Source organism: Pelodiscus sinensis, chromosome 3 (assembly GCF_049634645.1).
Source record: "Pelodiscus sinensis isolate JC-2024 chromosome 3, ASM4963464v1, whole genome shotgun sequence".
NCBI classification, from domain to species: Eukaryota; Metazoa; Chordata; order Testudines; family Trionychidae; genus Pelodiscus; species Pelodiscus sinensis.
In genome coordinates this window covers 155,874,918-155,894,633 of record NC_134713.1, presented here as the reverse complement: position 1 = coordinate 155,894,633, position 19,716 = coordinate 155,874,918, and the positions used below count along the sequence as shown (strand labels likewise).

The 19,716-nt window shown below is 46.2% G+C and overlaps 1 protein-coding gene across 4 annotated transcripts in view; it reads right to left on the bottom strand.

Annotated features, from left to right (window-relative positions):
• The window catches only part of DNAH14 (dynein axonemal heavy chain 14), a 599,282-nt gene that overhangs the window by 567,918 nt on the left and 11,648 nt on the right, over window positions 1–19,716 (bottom strand). For all 4 annotated transcript variants that reach the window (XM_075925276.1, XM_075925277.1, XM_075925279.1 and 1 more), the window contains one exon: window positions 10,043–10,155. In XM_075925276.1, coding sequence (XP_075781391.1) covers window positions 10,043–10,155 — 113 coding nt within the window. The remainder of the gene's footprint in view (window positions 1–10,042; window positions 10,156–19,716) is intronic.

The window sequence follows — 19,716 nt, the reverse complement described above, 5'->3', positions numbered from 1 at the left end:
CCAGAGTTGCAAAAGCTGCAACAGTGGTGCCCACACATGTCTGCCCGACATGTGGTAGAACATTCCGTGCCCGTATCGGCCTTATCAGCCATTTGCGGACACACCATGAACAGTCCATAACCCGTTAGATGTCAAGGTCCTCTTCGAATACGATGGACGAACAACAACAACAACATTATATCTAATGGATAGTATATAAACTGCTTCATAATTGCTTGTATTCGAAGATCTGCCTGGGGGGGGACCTCCACCTCCCGCCGCCCCCCCCCCCCCCCCCGAACCAGTTTTTCCCTTGCTGCAGCTCGTAATAAAACTGCCTCTGGCTACCTTTTGCTTACAAACACAGAATAAGGACAATGTTTTCTTCCACAATTTGGTGCCGTGACTCAGATGGCAATGCCCGATTGAAGACAGTGATAGCAGCTGCAGACCATCCCCCTTCACTCCCAGGGCACCAAACGAGAGGTAAAAGACCTTTTGAAATCTCTACTGGGGAGTAGAAGAGGACTGCCTGTAAGGTCGTCTGCTTCTTGTGGGCTCACGCCATCTGAACTTCTTGAATCTGCAACAAGGTCAGATGCAAAGCGATTCTGGGGAGGTTGTTTTGTTACCCCCGAGTAGAGTTCGTTGTTATGGTTAGTTGTTATGCCGCCCCGGGAATGGGAAGAAAATTGTATTGCGTATGGACATAAGGCACCTAGGTTTATGCAGTGCTGGGAACTGCTGAGGTTCTGGGGGGAAATGTGTTGTTTGCCACCCCAAATATGGACGAAGTCCATACAGAGAAATGCATCTACAAGTGGGAAAATTTTTGTGTGAAAAGCATGCTGAGTGTGAATGTAATGAGCGGAGTGTGAATGCCGCTGCCCAGGTCTCTGAGAAGTATGCTGATTCCAGCCGCACCAGGGCTCTCCTACAAGGGAGTTCTGAATGCAAGGGGGGTCAGACGAACCTCAAAACCGAGCGGATATGTGAGGGAGTGACAACTCCCCTTATTTCATGAGCTGCTGATAAGGTCTGACACTCTAGACCCAGCAGACCCCTTCTTTGAAGTGTGTAGATTTAGTTTCCTATAAGCCACTGAACAGACGGAGAATGGACAGGATACACCCCTGAATGACTAAAATGGATAGGGATCAGTCTAACTAAGCATACCCCCACACCGCCGAAAGGCACCCCTGCATACTACATGTACGTGCATCATGGTCCAAAGACCTGTAAGCATTTGACAAATTGTCAAAGAAAGAAATTAAAGCCCTGAGGAATGAGATTGAAGCTCAGAAGAGCAAAAATCCTCCCAACAGTTAGAAATGTAACTTACAAGCAGCAGTGCCTCTGTGCCAAAAGAATGCACTAGGAGTGAGAGGAAAGGATTTCTCAGCTGGCGCACCCGTATCAACTGTGCCACCTCTCCCAAATTTCGGGGGGAATTTGGCCCAACATCACTCCTCTACTCCTCTCTATGCCCAGCCCCATATGGGCTATACATCATTATAGATAGAGAGGAGGCACGAAAGATAACTTAAAAGGATCAGCTCTTCCCTATGGAAAAACGGGCTCTAGTAACAAATCTGCCCCATCCAAAGCAAAACACCGAGTTTTGAAATAGAATTAACAGCTTATGGGAAGTATTCCTCCAAATTCTCAAGGAAGGAATGCCTGCTGACCATCAAGCCATATTGGCCCTAGGCATTTTGGTTGGAAACATATACACAGAACAAAACGCAGCAGCAGGAAAGGGCTGCCAAGCAACTTCAGGAGATTCTCAAGCCCTTGTTAGCAAATAGATAACTACAGCCTCTCCGGCTGGAATCGCAGGCAACCCAAGGATGTTTCACAATGCACAAGTGGGGGCCATCCAGAAAAAAAAAAACAGTTAAAACCTTTCCCTCACAAGCTGTTATAACTGGCTTGAGGGCATGGGAGGAGGTAACCTAAAAGCCACCCTAAAGTCTACCGGTAGAAATTGAATTTGAAGATGTAATCACTAGAAGCTAAATCTGCCCTAACAAGGAGACACATTCTGCAACATAAATCTCCTTACAGAGCATGGGCAAGTGACCCACCCCAGAGTCAGCAGCATAGATCAACTGCTTACAAGTAGGAATAAGAGATCCTCCGGAAAAGGGCTTTATTCCGGAGGATCGCGCCAGTCTGGATGCTCTTTTCCGGCTCTTCCCCAAGCCGGAAAAAAAGCGGCGGCCATGTTTATTTAAATCCCGCGGGGGATATTTAAATCCCCCGCGGATTTCCCTATTCCAAAGTTAGAAATTAGCATGCCTCTTCCGAAGAAGGGGCCAGTCTAGACGTAGCCCATGTGTTCACTCTTTTTTTTAATTGTATCCTTTGGTATATATGGTTGTGACTATTTTCTTTCACTATTTGATCTGAGGAAGTGGGTCTGGCCCACGAAAGCTCATCATCTAATAAACCATCTTGTTAGTCTTTAAAGTGCTACATAGTCCTGCATTTTGCTTCAGCTACACCAGACTAACACGGCTACATTTCTATTGCTTTAAAAATGACACCTCGTTTCTTTGTAGCCTCTTTCTTAAGCAGCGCGCAAACCATCTAGGCAAAGAAACAATCAAATGTAAACATCTGGCTACAGACACTGTGTTAAATCTGCTAAAGGAAAATAAGAAATTCTATTGACACTTAACTGGTTAACTGTATAAAAAAATGAAATTTATACATTCAATCCTTAAGGTTAAATTTACTCTTTAAGAAAACAAATCATTGTTTTAAGAATCCAAGCCATGAAACTTCATTGTGTCTCTGTTCAAGGCTGAGTTGATAACACTTTTGGCTTGCTTTCAGATCCAACATTGTGTGTGGGTGCAGACTGCCTGTCTGCTCAGGAGGCGTGTAGGGCCTGCTGTCCCACCCCTTTGAATGAGCCTGTAACATTGAATATAATTCTTTTCAGGAAAATAAAAGCTTTTTGCTTGCTGGAACGGTAACTGGCCAACCAACATCCTGTGCTAAGGAAAAGCATTATAGCTTCACACATTAAGCCTGATCTATGGTACAAGAAGGAAATCAAGGCATGCCACCTTTAACTTAATAATTAAACAAGTAATTCACTCAAACCCTCTGAAGTTGGTGTGAAAAATAAAAGCATACCATTAGGTAACAACAGGCTGATCAAATTAACAAAGAACATCTGTAAAAAAAAAAGTATTTTAAGTTATAATGTACCACCCCAACAGGGGTAGAAATGTTTTCTTGTCTTTCAAATCATCAGAAAGTGTTGGTGCCAGCTGAAGAAAAACAACAACAACAACAAACAACCATGGTTCTGTGTCATGACATAATAAATTTGTCTTCTGTCCAAGTTTGTCTTGTGTGTCTTAATTGTAATATGTAATGCAAATGTTGTTGTGTATAAAAATAGTTTTTTAATGAAGGATAATTTAAGTAAAGCAGAAGCATGAATTTAAACCAACACAATTAATAATTAGGCCCAATCAATTGGCAACTCTAAACTTAGTCAATTGGCAACTTAAAAATTTAGTAAAAGGATAATAGTTTGGTAATTGTTTAGGCTAGGAGAATGTTAACAATGTCTCCACAGGTGAACAAAAAAGGAACTGGAAGAAAGCAAGGAGTGCATCACGTGAACAAAAGGATGGAAGACGGGTATCAGCTCCCTCCCCCCCAGATTGGTTTTGCTTTAATGGCCACACAAATGAAATATTTAGCTCCGGGGCCGGGAGGGGGGCAGTAGAGTTTCCCTGGTGTTGGCCAGAGTGGCCACCAGGGAAACCTGGGGAGGGCTAGCCTCCCACTAGTTCGAATTAAGGGGCTACACACCCCTTAATTCGAACTAGCTAGTTCGAACTAGGCTTAATCCTTAATTAAATTCGAACTAACAGAGCGCTAGTGTAGTGCCTATGAAAGTTAGTTTGAACTAACGTCCGTTAGTTCGAACTAACTTTGTAGTGTAGACATACCCTTAGGGATGGAGTTGAATAGTGTTTGCCAAATTATGTGGGAAGTTTCGATTATAACATTCATAATAGTGCTGGTGCTGTACCGGCTCTTCCAGAGTAAATTAAAACCCCTGAATCTATTGTATTTAACCTGGCGGGTTAAGGAGAACCCCAAAGTCAAGAGAAAGGAACTATAAAGGAAACTAAGGCAGTCCATGGTATCTTGCTGAGAACTGACAAACTCAAATCTCAAATCATTAGGCCAGCCTAAGAAGCATACACTACAGCAGTTACTGTAACTCTGGTTCCCCTGGCAACCACATTCCAAAGGGCCTCACTTTGATAAGGCCAGTACCAAACAACCAAACAACCGTGCGGGATTGTTTTTACGGTTTGCTTTATTCCTAGGAAATAATCTTAGTTCCAAAGGAGCCAGCTGGCTTTTAGCTCAGAGAATAGAGACTCTTATGTCCATCAGCGAAAGACCACTCTAAAAAGACCTTTACCAAGTTTTGCTAACCACCAACACCGCTGTGAAGTGGCAAGAACTGACTTTTGGTCAATGCTTCTCACTGCAAAAAGATCGCTCCATCTCGAAATAATCCTACCCCAACTGCTGATAAGCCTCTCTCTCCTTCTGGTCCTGCTTTCCCACCTGCTGGACACCAGAAGAACCAAAATATTTCAGGGTAATGTGCTGGTAACCTCTCCCCTGCATAATGCTGAACCACGACTGTTTCAAGAAAAAAAAAAAAGAGGAAAAGTCCGCTCCTCTGACACCGCCAAAGCCCAAAGATTTCTGACTACAAAAGGACATTAAGAACTGACCTTGGTGAAAGAAGCGAAGTATTGTATATTGCCAAGGAGAAACTTGTGGGAGTGGTTTGGGTTTCTCCCTTTGATCTGGACTCTGTGCTTACGGACGGGTACCATCAGCATGTACTGCCCTCCCTAATTGGTTTTTAGATGCAATTAACCCTTAAATTCCAAATACCCTTTAATTGGATTACCTTAGTACCCGACCGATTCCAAAATCTGCTTTCACTCTTACCAGAGGTTCAAAGAAATCTCTAAATATCCATTTAATCCATAGCACATTCTCTCTAGTGTACTAATTATGATACCTTGTGTTATGTTACTAAAATTATAAAACAGCCCCATTATAAAATTATATTAAGGATATTAATGATTATATTGCTTTTGCTTATTAAAAGTTTCATATTTAATTGTTGTTGTAAAAGAGGTAGTAATAGAAATAGCTTTTATGTTTGTACTAATTATGTAATGTTTAATAAAAATAAAGGTTTAGAAAGGAAGTTGTGCTGTAAGCACAAAAGGGGGGACTGTGGAGGCAGGAAAAGGAAATAAGGAAATGTGTGCAGCCATCTTGGTCTTGTTAACAAGAGAGCAAGAGTCAACCTAAGTCTGTGGCCTGACAACGCGAGATCTGTAATTAGACGCTGTCTTTGCCTCTCGCCTCCATATGGAGATAAGGATAAAATGCTGACTCTAGAAGGGACCTTGAAATAAGGAGCATCTGGGTAGAACTAAATTAACTATTAGCCATTGGTGTTTGTAATGGGAAGGAGACTAATTGTTATTGTTATTATATCTAATGGATAGTATATGAACTGCTTTATAATTGCTTGTTTGTATTCGAAGATCTGCCTTGGAGGGGGGGGCTCCCTTCCCCCCATCCGAACCAGTTTTTCCCTTGCTGCAGCTCGTAATAAAACTGCCTCTGGCTACTTGTTGCTTACAAACGCACAGTAAGGACAATGTTTTCTTCCACAGGGTGTATCGTCACATGGAAATACGCATCTTACAGATCGAGTGACGTGAACGAGTTGTCTTTGTTCAGAGCTGGAAATATAGAAGTTAGAGTTACCATCTTGAATTTCTGCTTCCTGAGATACCAACTGAGATTGCGACGGTCCAGGAAATATTTCTCGGTAAGAAAATAACGGGAGTAGAATCCCCCTTACCCCAAAACTGATGGGGTACTGCTTCCACCGCACCAATCTCTATGAGACGGAGAACCTCCTGCATTAGGAGATTCTCGTGAGATGGGTCCCTGAAAAGGGACGTGGTTGGAGGTGTGGGGGGGGGATGGGAAAGAAAAAGGGATGGAGTATCCTGATGTTACTATCTCCTGGACCCAGTGGTCTGTGGTGATAGTAAACCATCTGTGCTGGTATGGTCTCAATCGATGATGGAATAATTTCTGTGTTCCCGGGTCGTATGTTAAAGGGATGGTTCTCAGTCCCTTGATCAGCCCATCAAACTTGCTGTCTGTTTTTCGGGTATTAGGGTTTCATCCGGTCTGCAGTCTTCGTTTTTGTTGAAGTGATCTGGGGCATTGTTGTTGCTGTTGTGGGTGGTCCTGTTGTCTGAACCTGGGCGCACCATGCCAGCAGGGTCTCTGCCTAAAGTAGGGTGTATACCGTTTGCGACGATATGGAGGCATATACATCCCTAACGTTTTCAGGGTAGCTCTAGAATCCTTGCCCGAGTGCAGAACTTGGTCTGTTTTCTCTGCAAATAGACTCTGTCTATCAAAAGGCAGGTCTTCCACCTTAGATTGTAAATCTTTCGGTACAGATGCCATTTGTAGCCACAAAGACCACCTCATAACCACTGCTGTAGCTGCGGCCCTTGCTGCTGCATCAGTGATATCCAGGGCAATTTGTAATGCCGTTGTTGAGGCCGTATAGCCTTCCTGGATAACGGATTTTAAGAGCTGCTGGTTTTTGTCAGGCAAGTTCTCTAAGACTGCTATCATCTTTGCATAATTATCAAAACCATGGTTAGACAGGTGAGCAATATAGTTTGCCATTCTCAGTATAAGTGTGACTGAAGAATAAACTTTACATCCAAAAAGATCTAAACGCTTAGATTTTTTATCAGCAGCAGCATTCCTATGTTGTGGTGTCTTTGATTTTTGCTGGGCTGCCTCCATGACTAACGAGTTCGGTTGAGGGTGCATGAACAAAAATTCTATACCCTTTGGGGAAACGAAATATTTCTTGTCCGCCTTCTTATGAGTGGGCTGAGAAGAAGCCAATGTCTGCCATATATCATTGGCAATTTCTAGGATTGCATCATCAAAAGGCAATGCCATTTTAGATTTTTGAGATTTTTGAAGGTTCTTCAACAGCTTGCGTTGTTTTTGTTGAACCTGTGCTACCTGTAGGTCCTGTGATTCTGCCACCCTTTTAAAAAGCTCTTGAAACTGACGAGCGTCATCTAATGGAGAGGAATCGCCAGGGAACACTGCATCATCCAGAGAGGAAGAAGCAACAGAGTGGTCCACTGGGGATTGTTCCTGCACTTGCAGCTGTTCTGGTATCACTAGTTGTGCTGGTTTGGGGTGCACTTGAGGGAGAGGCACATTTCCAGATGGTGTCGTGGGTTGAGTAGAAATGCCTGGTGGCGTAGGGACCTTGCAGCTGTTGTGAGAACGATACTGGTAGCGCCGTGGAGATCGGGAAGAAGAATGTCCAAAAGAGTATCGTCGCTCATTATGATAGTCACTATGGTGGCACTGATGATCACAATAATAATAAGATGATGAATATCTTGGTGAGTGTCGTCGTCTGTACTTGTGATGATATCAGGATGAAGATGCGCATGTAAGCAATATCTGCGTCTGGTGTACGAAGGTGATTGACAACGTCTGCGGTAGTGACGCGGCGATGGTGAGTATCGTTGGTAGCATCTTCTCGAAATATTGACAGCATGAGTATCATGTCTATGTGGCTCAGAGAAAGCAGAAGAAGGTGATCTGTGTGAATAGGGAGCTAATTGCTCAGGGCTTGGTGAAAACTGAAACCCTGTGCCTGCTGAATGGTCAGCTCCTGCATACAGCATTAATTGATGTGAGTTGCTGCGGTGCCAGTGAGTAATCTGGGAGCCGGCACGGTGCAGCCCTGGGAGCTGAGACACTACCGCTCCTGTGCTTGTTAATTTCAAATGCTGTGTGCTGGCAAAGAGCTTGTTGAGAAGGAGCTCAGCACCGGTGACAGTGCCGGGGTGAAGGGGCACTGAGCTTGCCCCAAAGCAATCGGTGCTGTGCTCGGTGCTGTAGCAGCTGGCACTGAGGTGACCGGTGCTGAAGTCTACAGTGCCGGGATCTGTGGCACCACAATAGCCAGCATGGCAGCAGATGGAGCTGGCATGGTCTGGGACAGTGCTGCAACAGCTGGCACCGAAGAGCTCGGGGCCAACATTGCAAAAGCCGGTGCCACTGCTGCTGGTGCTGATGTCAGGAACGCCTGGTCTGAAGTACCCACTACAGCAGGTATGTGAAGGTGCCGGACAGTCAGCACCGGTGCCGATTCAGATCTTAGTGGCACCGTCATTGCCCAACCCGACTCCCTGCTAGAGGTGGGGCTGGGCTCAGAGATACTACGGCTCTTTGCATGTCACTGTTTTTGATGATGGTGCCCGGTCGATTTCTTGTCCCTACTCTTAGATGGCACAGTCGGGGTCTTTAGGGTCGGTGGGTTAATTAGTTGTGATTGCCCGTCTTGCGGCTGAAGTGCCTTGCTGTAGAGAAGCAGCTTCAGCCGCAACTCGTGGTCCTGTCTGGCTCTGCTAGTCAGTTTTTGGCAGTATGGGCATTTGTGGGGTACATGTCCCTCGCCCAGATATTTGATACAGAGTGAGTGCCCATCAGACACTGTCATGGCATCATGGCACTCAGAGCACTTCTTGAAGCCGGAGGAAGCTGGTATTTTGAAACTGACGAAAAGCGGTTTTGGGTTTTTGTTTTTTTTTAAACGGAGAAATATTCAGAGAACTCTAACTAACTAAATACCTAATTAGTAATGGCTGACTAACTAACTATTTACAGAGATACAGAGATCTTGGTTAACAGTTGAGGAGAAGGGAGTTGCTCCACCTGAGACCGTTGAACGGTAAGGAGGAACTGGTGGGAAGCCAGACTCAGCGCAAACTAGCAAACAGCGTGAGCAGCACTCGCCCCACACATGAGCAGACCAGCTGGACCACAGCTGACGACTCTCTGACCTGCGCGCCGGGATGAGCCTGACACCTCAAGTGGAGCACCCACAGGGACACCACCAAAGAAGAATGTGACATTTAAAGTAGCAGGGAAAGAGGAAATCAAACAAGAAACATCAATCCTTTAACCCTTTAGAAACAGTGAGCATCTATATATTAGGTAAAATATATAAACTCACATTAAACAATTTAGTATTACTAAGTCACTGAGCTCTAAGAATTAAACTTCTGATATAAAAACCGGTAAATTAAACTAAACACTGACTCTTGGGGGGAAAATGTCATTTGTTTCCAGTAGTACCCACAGTATGCTAAACTTTGGAGAGGATCCTTCTGCAAACCAGCATAAGTGTAAAGGTGTTTTTAAGAGCAGTATGAAATATGTTCTAATTCACATAAAAGGAAGAAAAAGACAGAGTAGTAAATAGCAAGTTCCTTGTATCAGGAGCGAATCATTTAAGTCATAAATCTAAGCAAGTTATACGCGAAAAACAAATGTAAAAAATTAATCTTAGCCAAGGCTTTAAACACATCTCAGAATCGGGTGTGAAGGACTGTTCTCTCACACATAATATATCTAACAGACCTGAAATAAGAGACCTACAGTATGGGTGTTGCTGGCCTGAGTCAGCTGACTTGAGCTTGTGGACTATGAAATTGCAATGAAGATTTTTGGGTGAAGCATGGGTCTCGAAGACTGTGCTCCAGTCCAAGCCTGAACATCCACACTGCTAATTTTAGCCCCACAGCATAAGCCAGCTAACCCCATACCACAGGGGTTGTTTGCAGTGTAGACATGACCACAGACTTTCTTCTTTCTCTACCTTCCCAGATATTCTGTAGGCCAGATTTTGATCTTCTGCAGTACTGTAAATCCAGAATAACTGTTGACTTCAATAGAGTTCCTCTGGATTTACATCACTGTAAATTACAGTGTCTCCTTATTGTAGAGGTGGGCCTGAGTTGTGAAACTTAAATCTGAATGTAAACACACACTTTCCAGATTTGGTATTCTACTGGGGGCCATCTCTGCTTCAAATTAAGAAACAGGAAGTACAGAATGAAAAAAAAATCTTACATACATGTATTCAATACCCATATTTCCTTGCTTTATTATTGCTTTACATTTCCTTTCTTTGTCTCCTCTGTAAACTGCCGTACGGAGTGCTGTAGGACTCTTATCTACTGAAGATGGCTGAGGAAGAAAAAGAAAGCAGAAATACATTAATGTTAGTACATATTGATTGCCAAATAATATTTCTGAAGTCAACTGAAGAAATCACTTAAGAGATGATTTTCAAAAGTACTAATTCTTATCTTATCAATAAAATAAACTAGGTAAATACAACTTAGATGGGGCTACGATAAGGTGGGTGCATAAGTGGCTGGATAATTGTTCTCAGAGAGTAGTTATTAACAGTTGTCAATCCTGCTGGAAGGATTGTGGGGTTCCGCAGGGGTCTCTTTTGGGACCGGGTCCGTTCAATATCTTCATCAACGATTTAGATATCGGCATAGACAATACGCTTATTAAGTTTACGGATAATACCAAACTGGGAGGGGTTACAACTGCTTTGGAGAATAGGGTCATAATTCAAAATTATCTGGACAAACTGGAGAAACTTTATTAGATAAATAGGATTAAGTTTAATAAGGACAAATGCAAAGTACTTCAATCAGTTTCACACATACAGAATGGGAAGTGACTGTCTAGGAAGGAATACTGCAGAAAGGGAGCTAGGGGTCATAGTGGACTACAAGCTAAATATGAGTCAACAGTGTGACGCTGTTGCAAAAAAAAAAGCAAACCTGATTCTGGGATGCATTAACAGGAGCATTGTGAGCAAGACACGAGAAGTCATTCTTCCGCTTTATTCTAATTGAGGCCTAATCAGTGCAGAATATTGTGTCCAGTTCTGGGCACCACATTTAAAGAAAGATGTGGAGAAATTTGAGAAAGTCCAGCGAAGAGCAACAAGAATAATTAAAGGTCTAGAGAACATGAGCTATGAGTGAAGACTGGAAAAATTGGGCTTGTTTAGTTTGAAAGGAGAAGACAGAGGGGACATGAAAGCAGTTTTTAAGTATCTAAAAGGGTGTCACAAGGAGGAGGGAGACAAATTGTTTTCTTGGCCTCTGAGGATAGGACAAGAAGCAGTGGGCTTACACTGCAGCGAGGGAGGTTTAGGTTGAGCATTAGGAAAAACTTTCAGTCAGGCTAGTTAAACACTGGAATAAATTGCCTAGGGAGGCTGTGGAATCTCTATCTCCGGAGATATTTAAGAGCAGGTTCAACAGACATCTATCAGGGATGGTCTAGATGGTGCTTGGTCCTACCGTAAGGGCAGGGGACTGGACTCGATGCCTTCCTAAGATCCCTTCCAGTTTTAGTGTTCTATTATTCGAACTGATGACCTAACTACCTCTATTAAAAACTTTTGCGAAAGCAAGATGCTTATGCATATGAAAACTTTTAAAAATAATTGTGGCCAGGTCTCCTTGGTGGCAGGATAGCCTCGTGGTTAGGTCATGGAGTTTGTCGGCAGAAAAGGGATGCATAAGACTGCTGCTGGTGCCCGCATCTTAGGAACTCCAGTCCACTATATTAGTATAGTCCATATATTTGTGGATAATAACCAAGTTTTGTCGCCAAAAACTGCCTTTTGGTGACAAAACTGCGATAGAGAACACACTGCAACATGACAAAAGTCACAAAAAACACTCCATTTTAGCTACAATTTCCACCTCCATGGGGGATGTTTTTTTTCCCCCTCCTTTACTGTCAATAAAAACGTACTGTGGTCACTGTGAGACTTATTTTCCACATTTATTGGCCTCCAAGAAGTTGCCTATAATGCCCCAAGCAGATGCTGTGGTGGAAGAGTTTGACAATGAGGGGCACTGAAATCTAAGTGCTTCCTCAAATCCTTCATGATGGTAAAAGCAGTCCTGTGGGCTCCTCTGACAGCTTGAATGTCTGGCTGCTCAAACACTGCAGCCAAGCATTGTGCCTCAGTGCTCCATCTTGAGGAAACATTTCACCCTTAGATTCACACAAATTACACAAAATGCAGTGCATTGCTATAACCATGGAAATATTCTCTTCTATAAATTCTAGTCTGCCATAGAGATGCCTCTATCTCTCCTTCAGTCTACCAAAGGCACACTTCACTACCATGCAGCATGAGCTCAGCCTGTTAAAATGTTCCTTACTGCTGTCTGGGTGCCAGTATAAGGTCTCATGAGCCAGAGCTGTAAGGGGTAAACTGGGTCTCCCAGGATTACTATGGGCATTTCCATATCCTTCACTATAATCCTGTGGTATGCCTAGTGCAAATCTCAGGAATCTCCTCTGGGAAAGTTGGATTAGGACATGAAAATAGTGACCCTGAAGGTCGAAGGCTGCCAACCAGTCCCCTTGTGGCAATGCGAGAATAATGGAGAGTGTGACCATGCAGAAATGCTTCAACTTGACAAATCTGTTCAGTCTGTGCAGATCAAGTATGGGACTCCAATCTCCTAATTTCTTTTGAGTTGGAAAATAGCAGGAGCAGGACCCTTTTCCCCTGTGTTGGAATAGGACCAGTTCGATGGCTTCCTGATCAAGCAGGTGGAGTGAAATTGTCTCTCATGGGAAAGGTCCCTGAGAAAGGATGGGGGGAGGCTGGGTAGGTAGTCAGGAGAAGAAAGAGATAGTGTAACGAGACAGGATGATGTCTAGAACCCATCTATCCGAGGCAATAGCCACCCAATGGTGGTAATATGGGCGGAGAGTCTTTGAAAATGTGGTCAGTCAAGACTGGCACTAGAACCTTTGGGGTGTTTGAAGCCCTTGACCAAGCCTTGAAATGTGCTTGTTCAGTGCAGGTTGTTGAAGCACCAATCCTGATGGTTTGCACTGGCGTTGAGGGTGTGGAAGCAGGACTAAGGGAAAGGGGATTTGGGTGGCCATTTCAGGGTTTGTCAGTAGCAGAGCAAGAGTCTGGGTCACTCTGACTCCTGCTAACGCGAGAGCCAGAAGAGACGCTGTGTTCGCCTTTCTGTCTCTCTCACATTGATAAGAGTGGAATGCTTACCTCAGTGAGAACCTTGAGATAAGACAGTGTCCGATGGGAACTGAATGGGCAGGGAAGTAATTGTTTAATGTTATATGTAACAGAAAGATATATATATTGGCTTTTAATTGTTTTGTATTTGAAGATCCGCTTATGGATGTCTTCCCTTGCAATATAGCTCGAATAAACTGCCTCTGGCTACTTGTTGCTTAAACACAACACAGAGTGAAGGCTCATTTTCTTCTACAAGGGTAAAAGCTATTTCTGGGCTGGTTATCATCAGCTCTTTGTTGAATATACAACAGATAACAGGGTCACTGGTAAGGCTGACAATCGTATTAGTATCTTCTACTAGCTGGTGTGTGGGTGCCAAGAGTGTGTAATGTGGAGTATGAACGCTTCATTGTGTTAAGCACCCCATTTGTCTTATCGGCAAACAATTTTTTGCCATCAGATGGCAAGTCCTCCACCATGGACTTGATGTTGCATGGAAAGATAGTTGGTTAAAATCAGGAGGTGCATCGCATAACAACTGTGGTTTCAGAGTTGATCGTGCTGCTGTAAGGCAGTATAGGAGATGACCTGTTGTGACGGCGCGTTGGGGGTTCCCCGTCTCCTGCACCCCGAAATGGCACAAACAGACTGCACCAGCCAGTAGAATTGAGGGTGGTTTATTGCTCCTCCAGCACAGGCAGCACAGATGTAATCTGGTTACAGGAACTGGGGCTAAGAGGCCTCAGTGCCCCCCCTTGAGATAGGGGAGTCCCAGCCCCCTCCCCAGCTCCTTATTCCCTGCCTTCCAGCCAGGAACTCACTAACCCTCTTCCAGCCCTGCCCCCCCCCCCCCCCCAGCCAGGGCAGCATTCCACCTTCCTTTGTTCCTCTCCATGGGGGGTGTCTGGCCACTGGTTCAACAAGTTTGGCATTACCTCTGCCTAGTGAGGCTTTCCCTGCTGGGTCTTGCTCCAGACAGCAGGGGTCACCACATCCCAGCAAGTACCCCCACTACATCACACCTGTCCCTCAGAGACTATAGCTCTGAACTGTGGCCTCTGCCTCCAGTATGTTGTTCACAAATTCCATTAGCTTTGATATAGTTTCTAAAATAGTATTTGGCCAACCAGGCTGAATAGTTTGAAAACCTAATTGCAGAATGAACAAGGTATAGGCTTTTCGGCCAAAGAGTTCTAGCTTCTTACTGTCCTTGTCAACTGAAGTAGTGCAGAAATGCTGCTGTTTTGCATGCTGAGTGCGAGTCCGACTTCCACCACGAGTGAATTAGGTGTAAGTTGAGAAGAGAGAAACTCAGAGCCCTTCACTGGAATGTAATATTTCCTGTTAGCCCCCTTGCAGGTGGGAGGTACAGATTCAAGGGTCTGCCAGACTGTATTGGCCAGATCCATAAAAGCTTAGTTGATGGGAAGTGCTACCTTGGCAGAGGGTGTAGCCTGCAGGATGTCCATTACTTCATAATGAAGCTCACATACTTCTTCAGTGGCAATTTAAGTTCCACTGCTACTCACCTGAACAGCTCAGAGAAGTGGGTAAAATCATCAGCCACTGATAGTGGTGGTGGCATAACTGCTACATCCAGCAAGGATGGGGAATTGTTTTGGGGAGAGGTGTCCGGGGCCGGTTCCTCCGAAAACTGTGTAGGGTAAATTGAGGCAGCCCATGGTATCTTGCTGAGAACTGACAATCTCAAATCTGAAAGTATCAGGCCAAGCCTGAGAAGCATACAGTACAGCAGTGACCCTCGTTCCCCTGCCAACCACATTCCAAAAGGGCCTCACTTTGATAAAGCCAGTACCAAACAACCAAACAACTGCATGGGATTGTTTTTCATTATCTGCTTTGTTCCTAGAAAATAAGCTTGGATCCCAAAGATCGCGCCAAGGCAATACCGCCCCCCACAGGAGACGCATTATATTTCCAGCCAACAAAATGACCATCAACACGCCTTTGTTTATGTTGGCTTATTTAGCTTGTTAGGAATAACTACCTGTATTAGTAATAACATGTTAAATTGGCAATGGGCGGAGATGCTGTGTAACTGTTGTAGACCACTGGCTTATGTGCATATCTCACTTGCGCTGCTAAACCTATCAAATCACTTCTCTTCCGTCCATCTGCTACCTATATAATCTAATGTATGTTTTGGTTAAGTTAGTGCTCTCCAGCTAACCCCCTGGTCCACACTCCACCAGCGCTGTGTGTTCAATAAATCTTCTGCTTGTTTTCACCTGCACCCAGTGTGTCCAAGAATTATTCCCAACAGCTGCTCCTCAACTACTTCTGGCTGGCATATGGGCAAAGCTGTGCAAGGAGTGTAACAGCTGCCTTGTTTATGAGAGCTGAACTGAATGCTGTGTTGCGTTATGTAAGAGCTCCATTGACTCCAGTAGGGACAATGGCCAGGATATGGCATGGGTGGGGCTATTCATGGTGACTTAAGTTATCACAAGATCAGCATGGTGCATAAACATCATCAGTGCCAAAGGAATCAGTGCCGGAGTGCTGAGGATGGGGATGTGCAGTGCTGCTGCTAGAACGGTCGGTACCAATGCCAATGGCCACTGGTAAGTTGATAGCACCAAGGTTACCATCAATGCCCATGTCCTCTATGGAGCCATTAGTGCCTACACCCTCAATGGAGCTATTGTGCCGAAGTCTTTGTCGGTGCTGTAAGTCCTCAGCATAGCCACTGGTGCTGATGTGTTCAACGGTGCTGTGAATGCCAAAGTCTTCAACTGTACCAACTTAGTATGTGGCCTGGACCCTTTCGTCTCAGGGCCAAAGGACGTGCTGGACAAGGCCACAATCTGTACGGTGCCAGAGGTATCTCATGCTAACTCGTGAAAACATCTGTGCTGTTGAAGATATTGTGGGAGACTGTTTCTTCATGGAAAGGTATTTGACAAATGAAGTTCAGTGTTCATTATTTTTCATAGTATGGGAATAAAACTATCTGTAGAATAGTCTATAAAAGTAATAATTTAACAAACAATGGCGATAATAAGGGGTAAAGATTTGCCTCAAAGGTTCTGCTGTAACAAAAATTTTGTCAAAAATCAAGATACAAATTTCCAACATTATTGTATTGATTACCAAAACTTAAAAAGACAGCAAAGTTCATTAAATCAAAAGAATCATCAATGCTTCAATTAGGGATGTTAAAATGAGTTTTTTGTAAATGTGTAACTGCTGAAATTTTCAGAGCATGCCATGCCGGTCAGAACCATGTATGCATGGTCTGAACCCTCCAGTTCTTTCTCAACCATCGTTGGCCTGAGCAATGGAGAGAAGAAAGGGGAGACAGCTCCATGGGAGCCAGTGCACATGGAGAGCCAGCTTATAAGCTGCTGCGTACCAGCTCCTATGAAGCCTCCTTTCCCCCTCACCAGCCGCCCATCCGCACTACTGATACAGAGACAGCAGTGTGGTAGGGTCAGGAGGCTCCACCTTCCCATGAACACCAGTTTCTGCCTGCCCCCCTGCACTGCTACCTCTGATATAGAGGCAGAGTGCACAGGGGTGGGGGAGCTTACATGTAACTGTGGTGAGGGCAGAGAGGGCACTCCAGCCCAGCTCATCTGGAGTGCCCCCCCTTTAATCAGTTAACCACTTATACATAATGTTTAACTGGTTAACCAAATAAACAGAATTTTACATCTATCCTGCACCCAACCATCCAGCCAGATCCCTAACCCAGACTGCTCCTCCACCCTACCTTCCAGCAAGACCCCACACCCGCACCCTCTCCAGCACCCATTTTTTCATCATGGGCAGTGTCATAGAGCAGACTCACCACCAAGTGCAACTCCTGCTGGTCAAAGAATTAGCATTTTTGGCACTGGAGTACCGCCTTCTGGCTGGTGTCTCACCCACTGTTACTGTTATTCTCCACCACCCTAAATCAGGGTCCACAACTCTCACAGACTATGGCACCCTCTTACCTGGATACTGCCCAACTGCAGTGCCCCCACACTCTGGACTCCTCCCCCTCTGGAGGCTCTCAATCCCCCTATACCCACCTTGCCTCACTGACCCACTGTCAGTCTTCATCTAGCCCCTGCCACAAGGGCAAACTGCAGTCTCAAGTGGCCACTCATCACTGGCAAGGGGTTGTGGACCTGCTGCTTTTGCCTATCCTGGCTGCCTCCTATAGGGGAGCCTGGACAACCCCATCTTGACCAGAATAATAATTTTTGCATTGTCCAGCCCTGCCTTGACCGGATTAACGATGGCTGTCTTGCCCAAAGTGCAGATGTCTAACAAAAGGCCACATGCACACCCAAGAGCAGGTGCGCATGAAAATAAAAGAACTACAGCAGACATAAGCCAGGGACACACATGGCAGCTCCCCAACAGGGACAGACACCTGTCCCTATTTTGATGCCCTGGACCACATCCTGGGGGGCGGAATGGTCCTTGCCACCCTGGGGGGCAGCAATCAGGGAGCAGAGGGCCCTGACCAGGACATGGAGGAGGAGTGCCAGGAGCTGCAGGAGCTGAGATGGAGCATGCCATGCCGCTAGGACTCCCAAGTCGTCCCAGCAGCCGAGTCACCAGGGTAATCTGGGGAGGCAACAACATCTGAGTGCCATCACTGTCCCCTAACTGGGGGGGCGGGGCAGGGAGGGAGACCAGGGACTGCGCATGTGGGCCTTGCTCACCATGGATCACACAGCAACCTGTGCACGTGCAAGCACGTGCTCTGCCACCTCTGGGCAGGTGGCTCCAACTGGCTGCCACACAGGGGTGTTGGCCTGTTAGCCACACGCATGTGTGAAGAGACACGACATGCTCCTGATCTTGGGGTGGGACAAAGCAGGTCTTCCCTCCACAAGGCCATTCTACACAGAGGCAGGGGACATCTCCCCCCACCTCAGCCGCACTATACACAGCACAGGGGCATGGATGCAGTCTCGGGGCAGTTCCCACTCTCGGGGATAGCTGGACATTCCGATCATAGCCTCTGTGCAAGCACATCGGCTCTGATGGTGCAGGGCATGGTCATCCTCACCTTGCAGAGGGGGGCTGGGCTTCACCCACTGTCCCCCCAGGGATAACTGACCACTTCTCTTGTTCCTCCACAGCCACACCAGCTGTGCGTGCAGGGTGCACCACCCCGTCCAGGACATGGTACCGCACTCGAGGACTCCGCAGGACCACCCTAACAGTGCAGGGGTACCGACAGTAGCACCTGGGGGTGCCGCGAACCCTGCACCACACCCTCCAGAACTGGGTGCAAGAAGACCTGGAGCTCCGGCGGGAGCAGCTTACCCAGTGCCGTGCCATCTGCCAACACCTGCAGGCCCTGGTGCAGAACGTGCTACCTCCTGCCACTCCAGCACCTACTGCCTCCCCAGCTACCACTCCTCCTCCCACTTCACCCGCCATACCCTCCTCAACCACCACACCCTCTTCCCCATCCCCCCGAGGACGCCGAGGCCCCCGCATCCACTGTACTGGGAGACAGTTGGCCCGGTGAGACTCCCACCACTGAGCTTCCCCTCCCCCTTCTTCCCCTTGCTTTCCCCTTCCAGCTCCCTCCTCCCAGGTTTCCCCCTCCCCTCTCCCACCTCCTTTCCCCAGTTTCCCCAGAGTTTCATCCCCTCCCCCAGTTTAGTTAAATAAAGAGAGTTTGTATTTATGAAAAAACGTGTTTTTTATTTTACATTAGGAAGGGGGGTTGGAGGGAGGGGGAGTAAGTGGGAGGTCATGAGGAAGGAATAAGGCACAAGCCCCCAGTGGGGCAGACCAGAGAGACTCTTAGTGCTCCTCAGGGTGGAAGCTCTCCCGCAGGTCCTCCTGGATACTGACAGCCCCCCAATGGACCTCCCGGATGGTAGCCCGAGAAAGTGCAGCCAGGCTAGTAGCAACGCATCCACAAGAAACACCAGAGTGCCCAGGGGCAGCTCTTGCTCCATGTTGCAGAGTGCTATGGTGTTCTGAGTGAGGGCAACCAGAGCACACAGAGACCAAATGCTTTGCTGTCCCTCAGTGAGGTAGGCAGGGAAACCTGAGAACAGGCTGCCCATGGGGGAGAGAGGGTCCCTTTATGCACAAGCCTCAGATAGCCTCAGGCAGCAGCCACACAAAGACACTCCTGACCTGATGCCCTGACTGAGCTGGTTCCAGCCAGCCTTAAATGCGATTCAGTGTCCACTCAGTGTGGACTCACTATTTTGAAATGCGTTTTGTGTGTAGACGTGTTATTTTGAAATAACTTATTTTAAATTAACTATTTTGAAATAAAGCTGTAGTGTAGACATACTCAGATGGAGGCAGCAAAGGGGGGAAAAGAAAGGAAACTTCAAAGTGGCGGCATTGCATGGAGCCTGTATCCGGGCTCCATGCGGCGATGCCACTTTTAAACTCCATGGCAGCATTTCAAAAAGGGGCAGCGTTACATAGCTGATCATGGGCTCTGTGTGGCACTGCCTCTTTGAAACGCCACCATTGCGTTTCAAAGCAGCAGTGCCACATGGAGCCTGGAGTAGGCTGGGGACTCCCTAGATGACCCCAGGCTCCCTGCAACATTTCTATGAAACCCAGAGTCAGCTGGGGAGTCCCCACCTGATCCCAGGCTCCATTTGGCGTTGCCATTTTGAAATGTCAAGCAGAGCCCAGGATCAGCTGGGGACTCTCTACCTGATCCTGGGCTCCAGTGCGGCATTTCAAAGCAGCAGCACAGC